This window comes from Grus americana, chromosome 6 (genome assembly GCF_028858705.1).
Source record: "Grus americana isolate bGruAme1 chromosome 6, bGruAme1.mat, whole genome shotgun sequence".
Lineage (NCBI taxonomy): Eukaryota > Metazoa > Chordata > Aves > Gruiformes > Gruidae > Grus > Grus americana.
In genome coordinates, this window is record NC_072857.1 from 39,865,061 (window position 1) to 39,887,501 (window position 22,441).

The window sequence follows — 22,441 nt, forward strand, 5'->3', positions numbered from 1 at the left end:
TGCACGCGGTGTCAGTTGTTGACAAGAAAGAGGAGATTGTCAGGGTAAGGAAAGGTGGCTCTGGGCTGAGCTCTCGAAGGGACACATGCCCCGTTCTCCATCAGCCTCGGAAACCACCACGTTTTCCCGGGTGACTCCTTGTAGCAGAGACATCCTAAGTGCTGTGGGCAGGGGGCTGTCCTCCGTGTTGCTTTAATGAGGAAATAAAGTCAAGAGCATCTTTCCATCCCCAAAATTATTCTAAAAAGCATCTCCCGTTAACTACACAGCAGAGGAAGAGCAAAGCTCATCCTGCCCGTGTCTCCGCGTAGGAATGGGCAACACCAGAGACTCCGGGGAGGGTGTTCTCCATCACATCCTGCGAGTCACCGAGATGTGACGTGCAGGGGGAGCGTTTGGTCGGGGCCGGGCAGCACCACAAGGCTGAAGCTGCTCAGCACCCGCCGCCGGGCAGCCCCAGGACAGGCAGCCGGGGCTCCCCACCAAACCCCGCTCTCCCTCAGCCCTCGCTGCGGCTGTGACGGGGATGGCTGTGGCCGTGACAGGGCACCAGTGAGATGCAGGACAGGGCACGCCGGTCCTTAGGGCAGCCCTGGGCAGAGCCAGGCCGGAGCAGGCTGCTCTCTGCGCCGCATCCCGGGCTGGCTGCCCCCCGGAGCCCCTTCCAGCAAGGCGTCTGAGCTTGTACGTAGGCATGGGACAAGCAGCTCCCTCCCAAAACTTAGCTTCGTTTTGCATCTCTCGTGCACCTCCGTTCCCGCCTCTTGCATAGTTAGATGGAACTTCTGGGGCAATGAGGTGGCTTCTTGCACAGAATACTGGGAACGTACAGCGGGAGACTGGTCTTCACCAACCCCCTCGGTGTTTCTGTGGGTCTGGGACACCCCAGCCGTGCATTCAAAATCAATCCTTTAAGAAAAATACCCTTTTGCCAAAATCTGAATTAATCACAGGACACAAAAGCAGGTTGCAGTTCCTGGCCCTGGTTTTTTGCAATCGGCTTTGCCCTTTTAAACCTACGGAGCAGGGCACAACACGTACCCGTGGGAGCTTGAGAAAACCCTCTGTGCGTAGGTCAAGAATATCCCAAGAGCAGCAGGGAAACCCCGCTGCCTCTCTCCTCTGAGCGCTCAGCCCTTCAAATATTTACCTGGAAAAATTCCCCGGACTCTCTAGTGTGATATATTAAATCTGCAAATGCCAAATGGAAGTGAGGAAATGCTGGGCATGAAATACAAGCCAGGTTGGTACGTAATTGAGAGCTCTAGGAAAAAATGTGCCAAGAGGACAGGCAAGCACTGCCCAACTTTTCATCCCTGCCCGTATAGAAACTTCCTAATTAGTAGGTAGCGTTCCTCATGCTGCCAAAGCAATCCTTTACCAAAGCCTTCTCCTTTATTCCCTTGAATGCAATTGGTGTCACCATTCTGTTCAAGAGTTATTTTGGAAATGAGGTCAAAACAGAGCTATCGGGGAAAGGCTGCAAAATACCAGTCCAGGTAGGTACCACGCCACAGCCAGGGATGCTCCTACTCTGGCTCCGTGACCGGCCCCACTGGAAGCAGCTGAGCAAATACAAACAGATCCACGCTCACACATTGAACCATCGACCGACACCTCAGCTTAGAATAAGCTCAGATTGGATTCAGTTTTAAGAGAGGCACGCGGGCATTAAGAGGGGCAGTTCTGGGCTCCCCAGCCGACACTCCCAACCCCGGGCAAATCCCATCACCTCTGAATGCCCCAGCACCAGTGCGTTGCAATAGTGACCTTCTCTGTAACCTGTTTAAAAAACAATAATCCTAAAACTAGCCAGGCCCCAGCAGAGATGCAGGCAGAGGAATTGCCTTTGCTAGTGGGGTTTATGATCCCACCTTCCCCAAGGGAAGAAGCCAAAAGAAGAAAGAAATGCTGCGCTTACAGCAAGCCGTAAGAACGGTGTGTTTCTCCCGCAGTCACCGTGTGAAAAACCCGCCCTTGGTTTCTGTTCACAGACCCACGGCGCAGCTGCCCTAAACCCGGGTCCTTCCCCGAAACCAGCACCGGCGCGACAGCCCGGGCTCTCTGCCCGCGGCTGGGTAACTCCACGCACCCCACCAGGGGACATCGAGGCACCAGGGCCACCACAAACCGGTCCTCGAGGAGGGAGGCATGTGCCACACCAGGCACATAAGCCCGTTAAGCCCAGCTCGTGGTGTTAACGTTGGAGGCTTGCTGGAGCCACGGCAGTCCCCCTTCCCCCTAAAACGCTTTTCTCCACGCTGGTAGGGTACGTGCTGGAACAGCGACTTGGTCTGTATCTACGCAGCATCTTAACACCCTGTTTTCCTAGAGGTCCTCATTTCACCCCCAGATTTGGGGTTTTACTTTATATCACAACAGGTTTGACGATGCTGCAGGGCAGGAGCAGGAAAAAACCATTTTTTTTTCCATATTTGAAACCTTGACCTCAGCCTTGGAAAGCTTTAACGCCAGCTTTGATCTCCAAAGCCTGCATCAGCTTTACCAGCCCCCTTAAGCCACCCTTTCAGCTACGGCTTTTCTGGTTTTCTCTGCGCACGCCCTCCCCTGCCCGCACTTTGCTTCCAAAAGTGCATCCACGCGCATCGCGCTCGTCGAGCGGAGAGAAACGCGGAGCTGTGAGTTGCTCAGTCCTTACGATTTCAGAAGGCTCCCGCGAATCTTGCCTCGTGTACCTATTGCACGGTGGGTTTGGCGACCGCCGGGTGCTCCAGCGGGCTCCACCGTGGCCAGCAGCCCCCCGAGCCGTCGCTCCCAGCACGCGGCATCGAGCGGGATGAGCAAGTGGGGGTGAAACAGGGCGTACCCGGGACGGCACGGTGCTTGCTTTGATGAGCTTGCTGCCCTGGTTCAGCGAGGAGCAGGGTGGAGCGGCCCTGCCGTCCTTCCGCAAGCTAAGGTCACACCGAGCTTGGGCTGGAGCTGCCAGCTTTCCCAGAGCGTGGCCGTCGGGAGGGGGCCGGGAGAAGAAACGGCTCCGCGTGGCTCAGGTGTGGGAGCAGCCCCCTGGCAGGGGCAAGGAACTGACCCCAAGGGAGGACGCCAACGCTGAGAGGTGCTGGCAGCCCCACCGCGAATGATCTAAGGCGCAGAAAACGGACTGAGCTACAGGGTGCACTCGGTGTCGGAGCGCCTGGCCCTTTGCGTGCACAGTTTGGTTTATTTATTTACAGCAATCCACGACACAGAGGTTCCCAGGGCAGGAAAGAGCCATCACGGACCGTGCTCGCTGACCTCCAGCCCTGTGCCGATGTCACCGCTGCGTCCTGGCCCATCGCTTCTCCTGTCCTAGCTCACAGCACCTTGCCACTATGTGAACAACCATTTTTTTTAAAAAAAAAAAAAAAAAGGAAAATACCCAGGAAAGCAAAAGTGGGTTAGCCAGATTAAGAAAAATGTGATACTGGTTTGAGGCCGAGGTGGTGCACGTACAGCTAAAGCACACATGCCGTAGAGCGACCCGCTCTCGGGGATCCTTCCAAAGTCCCGTGCCAGGAAATCGCTAAGATAAAGGTGGGGAATGGCAAAGCCTACAGTAAGCGCGCAGCACGCCGAAATTTCTGTGTTAAATGAAGGAGCAGAAATACGGGGAGTAGTTCTCCTTTTAGACCGATTTTAACCAAGAGAAAAAAAGGACCCGCACTGCACAAAGGAGAAACCTGTCCTCCGTCCCCTGTCCCGCAGCATCCCCACGCTCTCCCCAGGGACTTTGGGAGCAGAGCAGCTCCCACAGCAGATTATGGCTTTTGCAGCCCAGTGCTGCTCTGCAATTAGACTTTTTTTCCTCTCTCTCTCTCTCTCAGGGTTGAAGTCCCGTAAGGAGGAGAGGGCAACGCAATCTGGCCTACTTTTAAAATGCTGGCTGAAGTAAGGAGAGATTTCAGCGCCCCGGGCCGAACGCAGGCATGTTGGGTTTGCCGGCCAAGTCCCTCCCTGTTCTGCCAGCCCCAAAGAGCTGCAGCTGGAAACTGCAGCCGCTTGCCGAGCTTCTGTGCCGTGCCTCAGTTTCCCTAGCTGTAAAACAGAGGCAGCAGCTGGCAATCAATAGCTGCAAAGGGCACCGTGCCGTAACTCAAATCAAGCGTATCATGTGTTGATTTCTTCAAAGTCAGCCTGATGTACTCCTCAGGCTTTTTTATTAATTGCACTGCATAAAACCAGCGGGTATGTGATCTTACATTCGCTGCAGCGAGGAAACCCCATGCTCTTTGTACTTTCTGTTTTCACTGGCGGGCACAGCGACTGCTCAGACCTCCTAAAACCCCTACGGACCCAAAAGCATCGGGTTTAGGACAAGCAGGCGCCAGAGCGCTCTCCTGCTCCCCCGTAACTGATGCTCTCCTCTGCAGCCTGAGCAAGGCTGACACACAACGCTCCCTTGCCCAGGGAGCCGTCTTTTTAGCACTTACGATACCGTTTTATAAATAATAACAGCTTTTGGGAGGCCTGCTTCATAACGAGCCCTAAAGCAAGTTAAAAGGCCGCTCGACTGAAACGAGGAACTCCAGCACTGCTCTGCAACAACTCGGGACCGGCGCAGCCTCCTAAACGGAGTTGTCCTTGTTTCCTTCGGCTGGATGCAGCTCCCTGTCTTCTCTAAGACGGCCATCACAAGGCAGAGGAAGCCGTGGTGAGGAGGGAAGAAGATATCTTCACTTATAGCTAAGGGTTACGCGCAGCCGTGAAAACCTTGTTACAAAACCATCGATTGTAAACACCACGATGAATTCAATCCCCACCAAAAAAAACCCCCAACCGTTAAATGGGGATTCTGGGCAACTGTATGCAAGGATTGCATTATCTCAGTTTGAGGTTTAAAAATTGTAATTTAAGTTTAAGGCTTCTCGTGAAAGCTGAGCTAGCCTTTGGTTTAAGGGGACTATCACAGGAGGAAGAGTTACAGACGTGCCGTCTCTTGGATGAAGTGAGATCGTGTTGAAATTAAATGTGAAGCCTCCAGGCTTTCCTGCAAACATTCTGAAGTCTTAAACGCAATCAGAGAGCGGGAAACATGTCACTATTTTCTACAGCCTGCTCCTAATCAGGCCACTGAAATCTCCTTTGCGCCGAAGCGCTTTAGCAAAGGAAATCAGGGCTGCAAACCAGCCTTTATGTAACAGCGATGATTTTTCCCTTCTGCACTAAGCGCTGTGCCAGTTCTCCGCTTCCCGCTAATTGCCGTACAACCCACGAGAGGAGTATTTAACTTGACGCGTCACTGGAGCAGCAGCTCAGCTCCAGGCGCTGCCATTGCTGGGCAAATGCCACTGCAGGCAGGGCTAGCGCCAGTCTGATCACGGAAAGGCCAAACCAGGGGAATATGGGACAAAAAAGGCAGCCTGTGAAGCTAGGAAATTGAGCTGGGGGGCTCAACCAGTGCTACCAGTACGTGTTTGCAGGCGGTGGTGGTAGAGGCGCTCTTAGGACATCGTGCCTCCCAGCTCAGGGCAGCTCACGGCTCAGCGGCCGGAGAAGTCCCCTGGCTTCCCAGGGATGAGACGGCTACAGATGCATCCACACGACATACGGGATAAAATCTGGAGGGTGATGGAGCAGACGGGAGGACCTGATGTCTACGTGAGCCACTCTGGGGGACTTCGGGGTCTTTATAGCAGCTTAAGGGGTGCTTAAATAAAGGAACCGCCAAAGCATCCGACGAAAGCACCGAGCCTCGGTCCGCGGTGAAACCAAGCGCGAGGAACGGCACCGCCTCACCTCCGAGTCCTTGTCCAGCTGGTTCCTGACCACGATCATGTTGTACAGCACTCGGTCATCATCTGCCTCCGTGTGGGTCACGTCGTGCGGGGTGCTCCACAGGTTCTGCTCCTCGTCCCGCGCCAGCGTGGCTCCGAAGGAGGCGTAGGGGTTGTTGTTACTGCAGAGAGGGGGAGAGGCGAGGCGGCGTTACCTACCGCAGCCTCACGCTGCCTCCTTTTACCTTCCCAGGGTAAAGTGCTGCGGCAGCCCCACGTCCTGCCTGGGAGAGGGGAGGAAGAGGAGGAGGGGGGAATGGGAAGACAGCCAGAGTTTTTTTACCTTTGCAAACATCCCGGCCACACAAGCCACGGTTCAAACCAGGCAGTGCTGCCACGAAAGACATCAGACACAGAAATTTGCTAACCACACCGGATTATTTGAGCAGCTAGGATGGAGGAACTGCAAGCGTACATCTGCAAGGACGAAAGGCAGCATCTCCCCGTCACTCCCGCAGCCCCCCGCCCTGCTCCCCAGCACACCTTCTCATCCCAAGCCCTGTGCAAGCCCTCCCGAGCCTCTCCGAGCTTAATGTGGGAACAGTGCTAATTAACTAAGACTCAGAAATCCCAGTGGCTCCAGAGGGTATTTTCTCTCTGCCCGGCTAACTCTGCAGCCGTGCCAAGATCCCAGCAGCATGATCCATCCCCAAGGAGGGGTACGCCTTGAGCAGCAGGCAAGGGGACGGCTACGTGCAAAGCCTCTCTCTTGCTTCTTGGCCAAAGAAGCAGCTGCTACTCATCTCCTCCTCAAAGGCGTTGCTGCTGGGCACGGTTTTATTTTGGACAAAACACACGCCACCTCTGCTGAGGGAGCTGGGACTGGTTAGCCCGGGGAAGAGATGGATCGGGGGGATCTCATCCATAAGTGTAAGTACCTGATGGGAGGGAGCAAAGGAGATGGAGACGGACCCTTCTCAGTGGTGCCCCGTGATAGGACACACACTGAAACACAGGAAAATCCGTTTAATCCTAAGAAGGGTGGGTGAACACCGGTACAGGTTGCCCAGAGAGGCTGTGGAGTCTCCATCCTTGGAGACACTCAAAACCCAATTGGACATGGTCCTGGGCAACCTGCTCCAGCTGACCTTGCTCAAGCAGGGGTTGGACTGCGTGGTCTCCAGAGGTCCCACATCCACGACCACATTTCTGTGTGACCCTGCAGCTCTATTTTCTCCTCAGCAGCCCAAACCATACCAAATCAGCAGGCAACCCCCGCAGGTGCCCCCCACCCCAGCAGCTCCTACCTGAGAGGATGCACTGAGCTGCGCAAGGACCTGTGCCAAGGCACAGAAAGGACATTTAGCCCCATTTTTATCTGGGGGGATGGAAACCTCCTCAGCCTGCTTGTGAACTCCAGCCTTTCTTTGCTCAGTGGTCAGCAGAGCAGAGCATCATCTTCTGGAAGGCTGTCCCCACCAAGGCAAGGAGCTTCTTTCACTGGTGGCAGTTCTGTGGTTCATGGCTTTATGTTGCTACTGGGATGCGGGGAGGGGGGGTTTATAGGGTTATTTAATTCTGCCAGGAGAAATTTTAGCAGAGGATTTCCACAATGTTTCGAATCAAAATATCCAGACACTTGAGCAGAACACCACAAACAGAGAAATATTTTTGGCCTTACCCAGTAGTTTCAGCAGCCATCCTGTGGCAATCCCTGCTCACTTCTTGTTGGAACACCCCACTGTTTATTCCATTTGCCACCCAAGCCCCGTTCCTTTCGCAAGGAACCCATCCAGCGAAACCTCAGATAACACTGCGGGTGCTTTAGCCGTGACGCCAAGCCATAAAAAAGATGCTAAGAGGAGCTCCAGCACATAGATAAAATAGAAAAAAAAAGTCATCCACATCAGCACTCCTGCAGGAAGGTTCATTAGACTTTCAACACACCAAAAACCTGAGCAACAGGTAATAAGGGAAAAGATAATCTCTTATAATCTCTCATTAAAGACAAGCAAACGAACGTAACTTGGAGGGTGTGGACGGTATAACTCAGCCTCTCCTACACCAGAGCCGGCATGGGTTTACTCAAACCGTTTTTCAAACATGGAGCAGGCAGGATCCCAGTCTGGCAGGGATCGCTCAGGACCCAGCCGTGCCATCAGCATGAGTTCGGTCCCATCCTGCCTTCGACGGGCTTCTTCCCACCCAGTGACGTACCAGTACCTTTACCATCCGACTTATTTAAACCCCCGCATTTGGCAATAACACTAACACGCCTTAGCTTGCACGAGCCACTCCCTCACAGCTCGCAAGGCGCTTCCCAACGCATCTCTGTTTCCAAACCACGACGTGGAGCATCCAGCAGCCTGTAAGGGACGCGGGCAGCGCCCAGGAGTCAGCAAATCCATACAAGTACGGGGAGCTCTGCCAACCGCGAGCACCCCCAGAGCGTGCCGGACTTCCAAGCAGCATTTAAAATAAAGAAATGGGAGGGGAAAAAGGCGCACATGAACGGCAGCCTGCTTTGCGGGTTACAGGAGTCACCGTGGGACCAGAGGGGACTCAGACCACGTCACACTCTGGGCTTTATCCAGAAAATGATGAACGCTAACGCTTCCACCAACAAATCTCTGCTCTGCGGGGGGGAGCTCTCAGTCCAGATTTAACTCATTTCAGGATTCAGAGCCCAAATTCTCGGTTTATTTGTACCCTGAGGACACCATCCAAGCCAGATCCCACCTTCCCGCATGGAGAGACAGCCAGGCCACCTGAGCGCTTTGCTGCAGCAGCCTGGCTCGCTGGCTTTGGCCAGGGTTTCTTTTCCCAGCCCTGCATGAGCGCTGTGCCTCCATCTGTGCTCCGTCCTCACCTCCACGCACAGCGCTGGCTACCTCGTCACGGGTTACAGCCAGCCTTGTATACGCTTGGGTAATATATGCACCTAATTATACACCTACTCCCTCCTCCTCACTGCTTCATTCTTTGACACATTGGATTTATGAGGCTGCAGCGACTCTGCTTGGGGAAAAATAAGGTGAAAAGTCATAAAGTCAACATTTCAGTAGCAACACCAGCTCTCAAAAACTAAACCTCAGCTACAAGATCTGAAACCTCACGCAGGCCACTGATTTTAAACAACGCTGCGATAAAAATAAAAATACAGCACGTGTGCTTTTGCAAGGTCCCCGCTTTGAAATAAAACCCCAAAGCTTCCCAAAGGGGGACAAGCCAGTGATTAGGCTGTTAGATTAATTATGCTGGCACACTTGTGCAAGAGCAGGTGCCTTTCAAATGCCCAGCATTTATACAGGCTTTCCTACTTATAGCCAGCATTAATTGGATCGCCGGCGGAAGGCATGTTACTAAAGAAAGGTGCCCAGCGAGGGACAGATGCCCCGGCCGACAAGGCAGCAGGAAGGAGCGCACATGCACTTAGCTCTCGTTAGGTTAATGCCAATTTCCTGGGCTAGAGGCCCCATGCTCAGGATTATCTGGTTATTATTTGGGTAACTGCTTTAACAGCACAAAGTCAGGATGTTTCAAGCCCTCTCGCCAGCTCTGCGATTACCCGATACCTACGTAGGCCACCCTGGGTGCATCCCACCCTCCTTCTTGCAACGCGTCTGTCCAACCTCTGTCCTCCCGTGACACGGGGAGGGCACGGTCCCTGCCCCATCCCAGGGCTGGGCTACCCCCCACGGGCTTCAGCAGAGGCCAGGACCCCGTCTGGCAGCTGGGGAAGGAGGGAGAGGTGCCGCAAACCCCGTGCATGGATGTTTTGCAACACGCAAAACCTCATTACGTGCTTGCACAGCTCACAGCTCTTCTCTACAACTCAGGGCTTCATCTTTTGGGATGAAAATCCCCCCCCAACCTCACAGTTCCACAAGGACAGATGTGACCGACAGCGAGACAGAAAAAAAATCCGCTCTCTAGAAATCAGCGCGCGCGCTGCTTCCACACAAAGTCGGCTCCAGCCGGGCCGTGGGGTCTCCTTTCCAGCATCCCCGGCCTGGGGACAGAGCTCCGCACAGCACCGCGCTGCGCGACGGTGGGACCTGACCCCCTGCGTAGAGATGCGGGGACCGAGGCACCCCCGCTCGCAGGCGGGACCCCCTTTTTGTTCGACGCCTCGGCCTCCTCTATCGAACCGTGGAAAGACAAAAGCTGAACGGTTCCTGCGATGAAGGGCGCACGGGAAACACCGAAGAGATGCCGCTCTTGGTTCGCTTGCTAAAACTTAACCGTAAACAGCCCCACGGCACGCGGCAGTCTGGCGTGCATCGCGCCACGAGGTGTCAGAAACACTCGGGCCCCTGTGGCAAACCAACCCAGGCGGAAAGAGAACTGAAAGCAGCTTGTTACCGCCGGGAGAAAATCCCTTGGGAGCCCGGTCTGGCTCTCGCAGGGGATGGATGGGCAGCTCCCCACGGACAGCAGCGACCCTGAAATCGCTGGAAACTGGGTTGGGTGAAAACGGGGCTCGGCTTGGGGCGCTGGGGCGGCCAACCTGCGGGAAAGGGCTCTGGGGTACGGACGGTGCCGGCGTGGGGGGGGGTGAAGAGGGGCTCACGCGTGGCCGTGGACCGAGCGACCCGTCCCCGGTGGGAGCATCCCTCCTCCTGCGCAAGGCGGGGGGGCTCAGCCCCATCCCTCCGAGGGGGCCGGGGGTTAGGGAAGAGGGAACCGGGCGGGGGGGGGTTGTTCTCACCTGAGCAAGGGCTCCTTCTCGGGCGCCGCCGCCTCCCCTCCGCAGCAGCCGCAGCAGCCGCCCAGCGATCGCAGCCAGGCCCCCAGCCCCATCGGCGCCGCCGGAGAGCCGCGCTGGGCGGGCTCAGCCCTCCCCCGCCCCGCAGCGCCGCCGCCGAAGGAGCCGGGCAGAGCTGGGCAGGGCCGGGCTCCGCGCCCGCCGCCCTCCCCCGCCAGCAGCAGCCGCTCCCACGGCGGCTCTGGGCGGGCTGACTCGGGGCCGGACCCCCCCCCCGCACCCTCCTGCTCTCTGCTGCACCCTTCTGTGCCCTCCGGCAACCTCCTGCACCCTCTTGCACCCTCCTGTGCTCTCCTGCTCCCTGCTGTGCCCTCTTGAACCATCCTGCACCCTCCCGCATATTTCTGCACCCTCCTCGATGCCTGTTTCATCCGGGGTGCCCCAGGTAAAATGGGCCGCCACTGGCCAGAAACCAGAAATCCCCCTCTTTCCAATCCTCCACATCACTACGCTTCCAGACTTATTCCCGCTCAGCTTTCGGGACGTGGGGCTGCGCTCCCGGGCAGTGCAATGGGAAATGGGCAGGGGGTGATGCACTCGGCCGTATCCTGGTGCAGGGGGTTTTGGAGGAGCGAGGGAGGAGCCTCCAAGATAGCTCCTTTCTTTATTTCTCCCTTTCTTACAGTGAATATTCCTATCATGTGCCTAGCTCAGACCCCAAGGAAGAATAAAAAAGCTTAAATGCAGTATTAAGGTGGTCCTGGATCTCGTCTAATCGCCACAGGTTTGATTGTATTTCAGAACAGACCACCAAGCATCAGCCAGTCCCCAAAGCAATTGCTCTAAGTGTGGTCGGCTGCCTGTGTCCCGAAGAGTCATTTAATTTTAGAACAGCAGCTTCCTGACGCTACCGCATTTTTTGCTTATCCCAGCAGATATAATAATATAATCTACTATATCCTCGTGCCCAGCACACACGCACAAGGAAAGGTGAAATAATATCAATTTGCACTCACATTTCTTTCCCTCTTTTTAATTCCAGGGCTTGTTAATTCATCATCAGTGAATTATGGCCGTTTGGACGCCCAAGAGCCCTGGAAAGTGAAGCTCTGTGCTGGACGGGGCACAACCATTTTGTAACAGCGCTGCAAAATGCCCTGAAGGAACATACTCAGCTTGGGGACTTCATAGCATCCGAATGCAGCCCTAGAGAGGTTTCCCCCCCCAGTTATTTCAGATGGGGGGGATCGAGTGCGGAGGCTCACAGCCCCCTGCCAGGGTGCAGAAGCAGCCAGGGACAGAAGGGGGAATCCGGCCGGAGCACGTTTAGGAGGAGTCAAGTAAACTGCATGGACACCGCAACCATCACGCACGAACCCAGGCAGCGTCAGCGGTGGCGTCCCCTGTGGACTCACCTGTCCTCTCCAATTCTGTGCCCACCAGAGGAGACAGGAGGTGGGAAACCTCTGGGTACCTGAATGCGGGGGCTGATGATGGAGAACTCTGGGAACCCGCTCGGCCGAGAGGGCTGCAAGGCTGGATTGTGGTGCCACAGGGTGAGCTAGGACGGTTGGGTCTGTTTGAGGCCATCGGGTAACGCGAGATCAATGGCTCTACAGTTACAGATGAATTGGAGACGATGATAAGCTGTTGGCGCTGCTTTTGTCAGCAAATACAGATGTAAGATGAGCCAGGAAGCCCAGAGGAGCCTCCGATCGCTGCGTGGGGAACAGGAGGTCTCAGTGTGCTCCACCACAGATCCTCACATGACTTTCATTTCATTTCATTCATCAGCCCCCACAACCCATCTTCCCATCTTCCTTAACTGAAAGGTGAAATCGTAGGAGAAGGAACTTGTTTCTCATTGTTTCCAGAAGATCCCAGCGCTGAGGCTTTGCTCCCAGCCAGGGCTTTCAGCTCCCCGCGCGCCGTGCATCAGTCATTCATAACGAAGGATTTATGGCAGGATGAGCTAAGGGGGGAGGCAGGATTTCAAAGTCAAGGGCGCTCTCCTCTGCAGACTTCCTCCTCTGACCTTGAGCTTGCCCCCGCCTGCCTTTATTTCTTCTCCAACCTTTTGTGTGCTTGAGCACGAGAATAACCAGAGAACGTGCCGGCTGCTACTAAAAGGATCTGGCAATTGGCCGTGAGAGTTTCTTGCATGGGGGCGGATGCACGCTCCCCAAAATAGTCACTGCTGCAGAGATCCTTTTCTCCCTCCCCTCTCCCTCGCTGGTTGATCTGCTGGGTCTCCCCTTCATCTGGGCTCTCTTTTCACATGAGCACTGATTTTTTTCCGGACTGCAGATGCCAGGGAGCAGGTAGGGACAGCCCCGAGCCCAGCCGAGACCTCGAGGCGCAGCTATAGCACACACAGCCGTGCGATCAGCTGAGACATCGTTCATTTGTGGCTAACTCCCTTCCCTACAAGGAGGTTTTATCCCGTGCTCCGTTGCTCATAAGCCAAGAGAATTCTTCATTAATTTAAAGTCTGAGCCCTCTAGGTTTAAAGAGAGCCTTGTAGAAATACCAAGTATTTTCCGATCTCTTTATTCCCTGTTGTGATAATCTTGTTCCTTTTCCATCAGAGAACAAATAAACAGGGGAAAGTCTCCTGAGAGCTGAAGCCTTACTGGAGTCTTAAAAGTAAATCATTTTTCTTCACAAGGTAAGAGAAATATCGCCGGCTTCTTTGCAGTGTAAATAACCCAGGCGATGCAGCCAGAAGCGATGCTCCGGGGAGCAGCGTGCCCTGTTTTGCCCATTCACCCATTACATTTTCATATCACCGCTACCTTCTTGGTGAAGGGGGGACTCCGGGGTGGAGCGTTTCTTTCTTCCCAGTGAGCAAGAGCCGGCTGGTTACGGACTCTTTTCACTCCCCGGCATAGTTATCACCTAAATACATGTCCCCAAGCTCCAAGGGGTAGGGAGGAGGACAGTGTCAGCCCCATCCTGGATCGGTACCCTGCTGATGGGGAGGGTGGCCCCAGCACGCCCAGCCGCTCACCCTTTCTTCCCACCTTCTGGGCATCCTCCCTCCAGCGCGGTCCAGCAAAGAGCTGTCGCGTCAGTCAAAGCTGAAATTAAATTGAAGCCAATTAAATTTGTAAGTGAAATGCAGCACCGCAACGGGGCGATTTGCCTCCTCTTCCTTCAGCTCCATGCCGCACACAAACCGTTTGCAGGATTCAGCGGTACCGGGCCAGCGATGCGTAGGATGGGGCTGGGCGTCTTCCACAGGTCGTGCTGGGGAGTCAGAGCGACGTTGGGTGAAACACGGCCCTGGACATCACCGGGGTGGGCACAGCGCATTCCTCAATCTGCACGCTGGGTCTGGATTTCTTTTCCCAGGATAACATCTTGGAGCTCACTACAAGCAGTAACGATGGTGCCAGCACATGCGTCGTGACCTTGCTTGTCCCAGTTGCTCTCAGGAAATTGCCCGGTGTTCAAAATCTCTAAAATCGAAGCTGCTTATTTCATGCCACAGCGCTGCTTTGCCCAGATCTGAAGGTCGGTGTATCCCCTCCTTTGTCTTCCTCCCACGGGCAGGGGCAGGATGCTGAATTAAAAGCAGCAAGCCCATGACTTGGCTGTGGGCTACAGCATTGCTGCGATTTTCCGGTCTATGTTTAAAGATCTGGCCAAAGGGGCACCTCCGCTACTGGGAAGAAAGGATTCAGGACTCACACCATCCATGAGAGGCCAAGTCCTGCAGCATCACCTCCACACAGCTGCCAGCAGCAGTGGGCAGAGACATCCAGCCCGAGGAAAGGAGGAGAACAAGAGAACTGTGAGTATCCCAAACTCCTTCAGGTGCCACACATCTTCTCAGCACCTTGAGTTTAGCGAGATGTGGTTAAGTGATGTTCCTCTCCATCCGTCCCTAGTAGCAACTACAACAAAATTCCCTCGTGAGGATGCAGCTGGCCAGAGCTGGGGTTTTCCCCCAAATTCGTCTAGGTAGGTGTGGGAGGGTGACCTGGAGTGTTTTCCAGGTAGAGGATTGTCCACAAAAAAGGTGGGGAACTGAACCCTCCGAGCAGGACATTTTGTATTTATTTTAGTACTTGGAGCCTCCAAAACTGGGAGAGCCTCCGAAAGATGCAGCTCAGTGTATCCGGCAGCTCCGTGGGCAGGATCCTACGGGCAGAGGCTGGAGGAGTAGGAATGGTGTAACCTGGAGGCGAGTGGGACACTGACTTCATTGCAGAGGAGGGTGGAGGGAGGGTTAAATGACACGTCGTTAGGGAAAAGAGAAAAGTCATTATGATTTTTCGAGCGGCCCAGGTAGAAAACCGAAGGGCCCAGAGTTGCGGTGGCTGGGCTTAAAATACAGTCATGGAGAAAAGAAATGAGAATTCTTTTTCCACTTGAGAAACAGGTATAATGAATTAGAAGGTGTTTATAAGTTTTGCGACACATGTTTTGTAGCTGCAGGAAAAGAAGCCCGTTAAGAGTTCTTCTCATGAAATTAGGGAAGATCTTTCTGCCAGATAGTTACTGCTGGGGACGGCGTGAAGGCAGTTACAGAGCCAGGCTTGCTCCGAGAGTGACATTTGTATTCTGGATAAAACGGAGCAGCTCTTCCCCACTGGCACCAGAACAAGGGAGGAAGGGAAAGGAAATCTTCAGAAATATCAAAGCATCTGGTTAAGGTGACGTCAGATGTTTTGTTTTCACGAGGCAGCACTGTTTCCCTTGGATGTCAGGTCATTACACTGAGAAAAAGAACTCAGTGTAATATTTACTGATGTGCAGTGGAATGAACCACAATAATAGAAATGAAATAGCTTTTTCCATATCAAGATGAGACGTTTTGGCGCTGCGGAAATGACGGCGCTGTTGGTGAATAACACTGACAAGTGATGCAGGAAGACTGACAGGAGTCTCATTTGGGCTTTTTTCCCCAAAATAGATTGGGTTTGGTTTTTTAAAATAAATTTCAGAGTGAAATGCATTCCCAATGAAAAAAAACCAAACCAAGTACATCTCTGGAAATGGTCCGAGTGAAACGGCTGCAGTGAAACCCCAGCGGCCGAGCGTGGAGGACGGCTGCGTACCCGGATCGCTGCGGGAAGGAAGATGAGGACACGGCGTGGGCTGGGACGGCCGACGGCAGAGGAGCACGGGGTAGGCGTCGGAAGCACTCGAGCGAGTGCCTCTGTATTTCCAAGGACAGGAGTTGATCTCCTGGCCGTAGATGAGGTTAGGGTTAGCTTGCTGATGCTGCTTGGAAAAGCAAAGCTCTGGGAGCCAGGGAGGAGGCAAGACTTTAGGAGAGCAGGCGTGGAGGGATGCCAGGATCTTACCATCTCCTGTTCTGCATTAAGCTTAGGGTTTGGAGGTCTATCAGTTCAGGACCCCACTATGTAATTTAAATCTGCAAGGCCTGTAGGTTTGGGGAACAAGTCGGGAAGACCCCAGGGTGATTTGGTATTCCTTAGTGCCTACAAATTTAATAAGTAGGCTGGTACGATGATGAACAAGGTCTGATTCTCTGTGCCTGCGGTATAACTTACCTTTGGGCTAAGGCTCAGCAATCCAAAGGTCGAGGAGACCGATTTATTGCTGCATGGTGCAGGGCCATCGGAGATGAGCTGTCACTTGGGGAACAGGGGTCTAGAGTTGGGGTAGGAAATCAAAGGCAGCTGGATCCAGTGAGCCAAAGGCTGGGAGAGCTTAGAAAAGGACTGGTACCATTTGCAGCTCATGCCTGGCTCATGTTTTCTTTTACTGTAGGCATTTGGTCTCAGCTGTAGCCAGAGGATAATCAGATAAATATCACCTGCACATCGCCCATGAGAGCAGCCTGTGCTATGGGGACCTCAGAGTCAGGAAGAGGGCGAGTGACCGAAGCCCAGGACATCATCCCTTCCATCTGCACCCACATTCTCAGCAAAGTACAGGCAAAATCAGGGTATCTAAACCCCAAACAGGCCAGACTCTTGCCAGATGCTGCAGGACACTGCGGGTTATGAAAACAAGGAGGCTTTTGGTGCTTGTGGTGTATTTTCTCTTGGTGTAGCTACGCACCCTCTGGTACAACTAAGCAGCAGGTGACCCAAATGAAATACTCAGGGCACAAGCCCAGTAACTCCAACCCATGCTTTGATTCAGCAAACCACTCCAAAGTGGCCTCCATCTTCAGCCCCTGGATAACTTCCACTGATTTCCCTTAAAATTAGGAAGGGCTGTGCTAATTAGCATAGATTCACAAGCACTGTGCAAAATACAAAGTGAAGTGAATGCACTTCAAGCGAAGCACGGCTCTGCTGGCTTCAGCTGTATGCAGTAAGCATCACTGCAGTGTGGTAAGGGTAAAATCCTGCCCCAAATCAGGGGAGGGGCTCTGCCTAGCCCTTAAATACCAATGCTCTGAAGGTTGGTGCTGGGGTGATACAGGTTCTGTTTGTGCCTTTGCTCTTTCTGCTGGACAAGAGGAGGAGACTTCCAGCACAGCCAGACCTCTAGGTATGACTTTAGGTGCCCATAGCGTTTGAATCCTGTTCTCCTGCTACCTCCCAGCATCTGCTGGCCTTTGCATCTGCTTCCCCAGGTGTGCGGGGCTGCTGAGCATCCCCCTGAATCGTGGGTATTTTGAAAACTGCCTTTAATTAGCAACAGAAACTGCGTGAAGGTGAAGGCTCGGCTCTCGGGCTCCAGGAGCTCGGTGGGATGGAGACTCTGGCAGCTGCCTGCCACTTTTTTTGCCGCTCCGGCCGGGACAGCGGTGGAGGGAAGGAAGCAGCCAGGGGCCGGGCTGCCCGGGGCGGCCCCACGCTCCCCCCGCGGCCGGGGCGGGTGGTACCGGGGGTGGCGCCTGCGTCCCCTTTGTGCCGGGCGGCGGGAGCGGCCGGGAGCTCCGAGCGGAGAGGTGCCGGGGCTGCAGGCGGTAAGAGGAGGGGTGAAGCTGCCCGGGGCGGGGGGAGAGGGCTTCTCTGAGCCCACGGAGAGCACCTGGAGGATCCCCCCCAAAAAGGGGCTTTGGCGGGGCTGCTGCTCCCTGCTGAGCTGCTACCTAGCCCAGCATCACGAGATATAATAACCGCCCCACGCTGGATGTTGGCGTGTCGCTCGAGAAACTCGCACTGCTCGTGTCCTTCTGTCCTTCCGCCCACCTCGCTCGCTGGGAAGGCGCAGAGGGTGCGGTTGCCCACCCCAGGAGGCAGGGAGTCCTCCTGGCAGGCTCTTGGGCTCTGTCGTCAGAGCACGGAGTCACCGCTGTCTCAGACAGCGCCTGCTCGGGTACCGACACAAACAGGATACGACCGAGAGCCTTCCGGTGCGGCGCGATGGGCCGTGAGCAACGGCCCGAAATAGGCTGGGCCTTGGCTCGCAGGGCTCTGCCTGGTGGGTGCAGGGACCGCGTGGTTTGGGGCAGCTGGGGGGGTTAAAGTGATGGGTAAGTGGGGCAGCGCTGGGCGCCGTACCCGCGAACGCAGCTCTGATGGCTGGGCCGGTGGTGCCGCGGACGCGGGGCTGAGCTGGCGGGAGGCCCCAGGGCCCCGGGGCGAGGCCAGGCTCGCCCTCGCGTGTGGTTCTGGGCAACGGGGTTAACGGAGATTGGGGTTCCAGGGAGGCTTTGAGGATTGCTGGGGCAGAAAGGGGTGGGAAAAAATATTGGGCGTTTCAGAAAGTGCAGGGTGGGGTTGGTATGGTCGGGGTGCTAATAGAGAACCATTGATTTCCTTACAAAAAGGCCACTTTTCTGCTGTTAGTTTTTCTGATGCTCTGCTCGGTGCCCCCCAAATTCACAGCTGTTGCAGCTGTGATGGTGATTTATTTTGGGAGACGCCCAGGCGGGTGGGGAAAGCAAAGGAGTAAGGAGAAGGGTTTAAAAGCCTAGAAAGCTTTTCCTTGTCAGACGCTGCTGGTTTGCTTCTGCAGTGAGCTTATACTTGTGGGAGGGATGCTTGGTGAGCAGGTTCACGCTCCCTCGCTGGAGCCTCATGGGCAAAGTCCTCCCCAAGTCCCTGCCAGGAACTGGAGACTTTAGCACCTGCCGTCACAGGCTGAGGAAGGCAGGAGGAATTTGATCCCGCGGTGACAAACCTGGTTTGCTGCCTTTCCCAGGAGCCAACTCACCCAAGCATGGCCACCCAGATGTTCGAGGGGAGAGGGCACGCAGCCGTCTACCAGAAATACAGGTTTGCACCGGGCAAAGGGCTGCAGCAAACCATCCTCACCTACCTGCAGGAGAAGGTGAGTGGGGTACGGCCAAGCTGTAGGGAAAAACACGGCAGTAGTAGTATTTGTGGGCAGTAGTAGTATTTGTGGGCAGTAGTAGTATTTGTGGGCAGTAGTAGTATTTGTGGGCAGTAGTAGTATTTGTGGGCAGTAGTAGTATTTGTGGGCAGTAGTAGTATTTGTGGGCAGTAGTAGTATTTGTGGGCAGTAGTAGTATTTGTGGGCAGTAGTAGTATTTGTGGGCAGTAGTAGTATTTGTGGGCAGTAGTAGTATTTGTGGGCAGTAGTAGTATTTGTGGGCAGTAGTAGTATTTGTGGGCAGTAGTATTTAGCCTGCTGGGAGTGTTACCTTGGTTGGTGCCACAGGGAAGAATAAATCAGCAGGGCTCAGGGCAAGCTGTGGGCAGAGAAGAGCCTTTCCGTGGGCTGTGCCGTGCCAAGGCTGTTCCTGTGTAGATGCTGGGGGACAGAATGGGGTAAAAAGCACAGAAATTGGGAGACCACCCGCTGAGATGCATCCGCTCCCCCCTGCAGAGGGCGAACCCTGCTGAGCTGGTGGTGGATGTTGGCTGTGGGTCTGGACAAGGCACCCGCTTCCTTGCGGAGCACTTCAAGAAGGTGGTGGGAACGGACATCAGTGAAGCGCAGATCCAGGAGGCCAGGGACGCCCCCTCCATGCCCAACGTCTCCTACCTGTGAGTGTCGGGGGAGCAAGCTCAGTCGAAGGCAAAATTCAGGCCCTCGCGTGGAGGTGTTGTTTTGTGAGTATGATTGTTATAAGAGCCAGCTGGCACCAGAGTAAATCCCATGTGATGGGATTCCTGGTGTGAATGGGCATTATCCTAGATTTGTTAGCTGTGGTCTTGCATCCCAAACAGTCACCATTGACTCCAAAAAATGCCCGCTGACTTCATGTCCTACTCCCTAATTCCCGTATTATACACTGCCTTTTCTTCCTTCCCCCTTCCAGCGTGTGCCCTGCAGAGGAGCTGCCGTTCGAGGATGCCTCGGTGGACCTCCTGACTTCGTTTACGGCTGCTCACTGGTTTGATATCGAGAAGTTCATGAGAGAAGCAAACCGGGTGGTTAAGCCGGGTGGTTGCGTGGTCATCAGCACCTACACTGTGGACATGAGTCTGCGCTACGGAAACTGCTCTGAAAAGCTGACCAAAGTCTTCAGGGAGGTGAGGTGATGGAACCTAAACCCTGGGGCTTCGCCTCCTGGTCTGGGCAGCGGGAGATGCCTAGTACTTAGATGCAGAGAGGAAAGCCATGGGCTTGGGGGGTATGACTGGAGGACTCCTATCACAGGGTGGGGCAGAGGGACGGTTAAATAGAAGGACGAGATTGAGATGAGGTGTTAGTGGTTCCCACGTGGGGCTGGGGCTGGCTGGATGAAAAGAGGGACGTTAGGACTAACAGGGCAGACTTTTTGGTGTGGCAAGAAGGGCTGTGGAGCAGATTTGGGGGGCTGGTATCATCAGGGACTTCTGTTGTCCTGATCACAGTGAAGAGAGTGGCAAGTAAAACTCTTTGGAAAGAGTGATTTGGTGAATTTTAATGCAAGGAGTAGGAAGACCCAAACAAACAGAACATGATGGAATGCATCAGGTCTAGGGCCAAGCAAACCTGAATTAAGTTGAAACCGAGAGCTTCAAGTGGTTTTGTGTTTGTTTGTAATCTGCTGTCTTTACAGTCCTGGGACCTGCTTTTAAAATATTCACATAATAGAATAAAACTCGTCTTGGAAGACTACAAAGACATCTTTGAGGCCCTGCCATTTCCAGACAAGAAGAGGTGAGCAGGAACTCCTCGGTGCAGCACCAGGAGTAGATAGAGGTGGTGCCTCCGCTCGTCTGCGGGGCTGCTCTGCCACCAACCCAGCGAGGACACGAGGGAGCCGGGTTTGCCGGAGCAGGTAGCTGCTGGGTTTCAGCAAATGCCTTTGCATCGTGGCAGAGCCACGTGGCTGTGCTTCCCATCCCGTTGGATTTAAGGCAGCTATTCTGGGCCAGCAGGTGTGGTCTGAGGGCTGCAAGGTCCCTTCCTGCTCAAGGCAGAACTGGGTTAGAGGTTTTTTTTAAGTTGGTGGCTTATGATAACTTGAGGCTTCTGGGCAGATCATTTAATGGATGAAGGGGAAAAATGGAGTGAGAGAAAGAACCTGCCCCAGACCTCTGGGGAGCCAGTGCCTGCCTCCCCACCAAGGCACGGGGCAGGGGCTGACTCCGCAGGCAAAAAGGATGCGTTGGCAGCGGGGCTGGGGAAGTGTTGGTGTCCTGGGTGCTGGAGGGGGAGTGGGCTCTGCAGGTAGGTCTGTATCGAAAGGGCAGTTCAAGTCACGGATTGTCTTAGGTGGTCCCTGGGACCATCTCTGCTTCTGCAGTGCTGCATCAGTTGGAGCTCCTGACCCCCCAAATGCCACAATCAGATGTTGTTTCCATCTGTTGGATGCTTGATGGTGTTGGGCATTTTATTCACCACCACCTCAATCTGTTGTCCTTGTTCCACTGCCTTTGAGATTTAACTTTCCAGTGCTCCTTTCTTCCCCATCTCCCTTCTAGAATCACTGATATCTTTGACAAAATTCCCATGACTGTTGCTGGTGTGGTTGGTTACTTGGAGTCTGTCTCTCCATATCAAGCCTTTAAGAAGAATGACCCTGAAGCTGCAAAATCCCTCCTCCAAGAGACAGAAAAGAGGTAAGAGGGAAAACAAGCAGGACATGGAAGACCCCTCTTACACAGTGAATGAAGAGTGAGGTTGCGGAGACCCCTTCAAAGCTAGAAGTGAGCTGTGCAGTGACACATTCCCTCCTTCCCCCTGGGTGTGGACGGATGCTTGTTGAAGTTAAACAGCAGATCCTCAGCTGCTCGCAGCACGGTTGACCTCAGTTTGTGTCAGTGGACTTTAAGTCCATGTAGCTGTATGGTCGTCATGCACTGATGTATCCCCGTGAGTCTCATGTCGAAGGTCTCTTGAGTTTCTCTGCCTTGCTCTTGATTAGCAGAGGGGAGGGGGAAATATTGATAGTTGTATCTCAACCAAGATATTTTGGCCCACAACTAGGGCTTGCTGCAGAGCAGGGAAGGGGAGGCATCCCCATGCCTGTAACTTCTTCACTGACCACAACAACGCTTGTGCGTGTTGGAAGAACTTGCCATCAAGACCTCGATGCTTTGGGTGGAAGAGACCTATCTGTTTGTGGATGTTGCCCCACGTGGGTGAGAGCTGGCTGGGCGGAGTGAGACCCTCTCTCTGCTTCTTGTTTCAGGATGCTGGAGGTGATGGGAGTTTCTTCTCGTGAAACCCCGGTGGAGTTCTGGGTGAGGCACGTCTGTGTGCTGGGGTGCAAGGGACGGTGAGACGAAAACCCTTCTCCTGACCTCGTGCTGGAAGGGAAGGATAAAGTGGGTTGTCTCTGAATACCCAACTTGTGACCACCCTTATTCCTTGGGAAGATTGATGCTGATTTTGGTAATTAAAATTTTGATCTTCTGTGGAAAGCAGATGTGGATTTATGCAGGTTCCTGTCCATGGTGGTCCTCCAGTCTGCCCAGCACTGTGCTGTCAGCACTGGAAGGGTCCAGTTTCAGACTGGTGGTGGTTGGATTGCACTTAGGGATGAGAATCACAGTAACAGCTGAGAAACTTGCTGTATTTCTTACACAATTCATAATAAAAAAAAAAGCTGAGAAAAAGTTGCTTGTGGCTCCTCTTTTGAAGAGAGGCTGTAGAGCACCTGCTGGGGTGGGAATAACTGAACTTCTTGGATGTTGCTTACTTTCCGCTTCATGGGGTAGATGGGTTTTGAGGTGGAAAAAGG

At 54.1% G+C, this 22,441-nt stretch overlaps 2 protein-coding genes and 2 long non-coding RNA genes across 11 annotated transcripts in view; 3 read left to right on the plus strand and 1 right to left on the minus strand.

Annotated features, from left to right (window-relative positions):
- MREG (melanoregulin) overlaps positions 1-10,619 on the minus strand; it is a 28,944-nt gene extending 18,325 nt beyond the window's left edge. For 3 of the 4 annotated variants that reach the window (XM_054830871.1, XM_054830872.1, XM_054830873.1), the window contains exons 1-2: positions 10,426-10,619; positions 5,737-5,896 (exon numbers count right to left, since the gene is read on the minus strand). In XM_054830871.1, the coding sequence (XP_054686846.1) occupies positions 5,737-5,896; positions 10,426-10,517 (252 nt within the window). In that variant the 5' untranslated portion in view covers positions 10,518-10,619. The remainder of the gene's footprint in view (positions 1-5,736; positions 5,897-10,425) is intronic. The other variant, XM_054830874.1, reaches the window with a different exon arrangement.
- LOC129208329 (uncharacterized) overlaps positions 1-13,080 on the plus strand; it is a 65,259-nt gene extending 52,179 nt beyond the window's left edge. Inside the window, exons 2-3 of the long non-coding RNA XR_008577774.1 lie at positions 11,465-11,978; positions 13,011-13,080. This is a non-coding gene — a long non-coding RNA (uncharacterized LOC129208329). The remainder of the gene's footprint in view (positions 1-11,464; positions 11,979-13,010) is intronic.
- Positions 13,081-13,673: 593 nt separating this feature from the next.
- Positions 13,674-15,495, plus strand: LOC129208197 (uncharacterized). The gene is made up of 3 exons (XR_008577707.1): positions 13,674-13,938; positions 14,064-14,218; positions 15,344-15,495. It is a non-coding gene; the product is annotated as an uncharacterized LOC129208197 (long non-coding RNA).
- A 665-nt stretch (positions 15,496-16,160) lies between these two features.
- Positions 16,161-22,316, plus strand: LOC129208300 (putative methyltransferase DDB_G0268948). Of its 5 annotated transcripts, none has more exons than XM_054830794.1 (7): positions 16,880-16,899; positions 18,502-18,630; positions 19,150-19,310; positions 19,586-19,799; positions 20,312-20,412; positions 21,180-21,317; positions 21,890-22,316. In XM_054830794.1, the coding sequence occupies exons 2-7, from the start codon at positions 18,520-18,522 to the stop codon at positions 21,978-21,980; spliced, it is 816 nt and encodes a 271-aa protein (XP_054686769.1). In that variant the 5' UTR covers positions 16,880-16,899; positions 18,502-18,519; the 3' UTR covers positions 21,981-22,316. The 5 variants fall into 5 exon arrangements, with proteins under 5 accessions (XP_054686770.1, XP_054686769.1, XP_054686767.1 ...); XM_054830792.1 differs by lacking the exon at positions 16,880-16,899 and adding an exon at positions 17,253-17,320; XM_054830791.1 differs by lacking the exon at positions 16,880-16,899 and adding an exon at positions 17,391-17,778.
- The last annotated feature ends 125 nt before the right edge of the window (positions 22,317-22,441 follow it).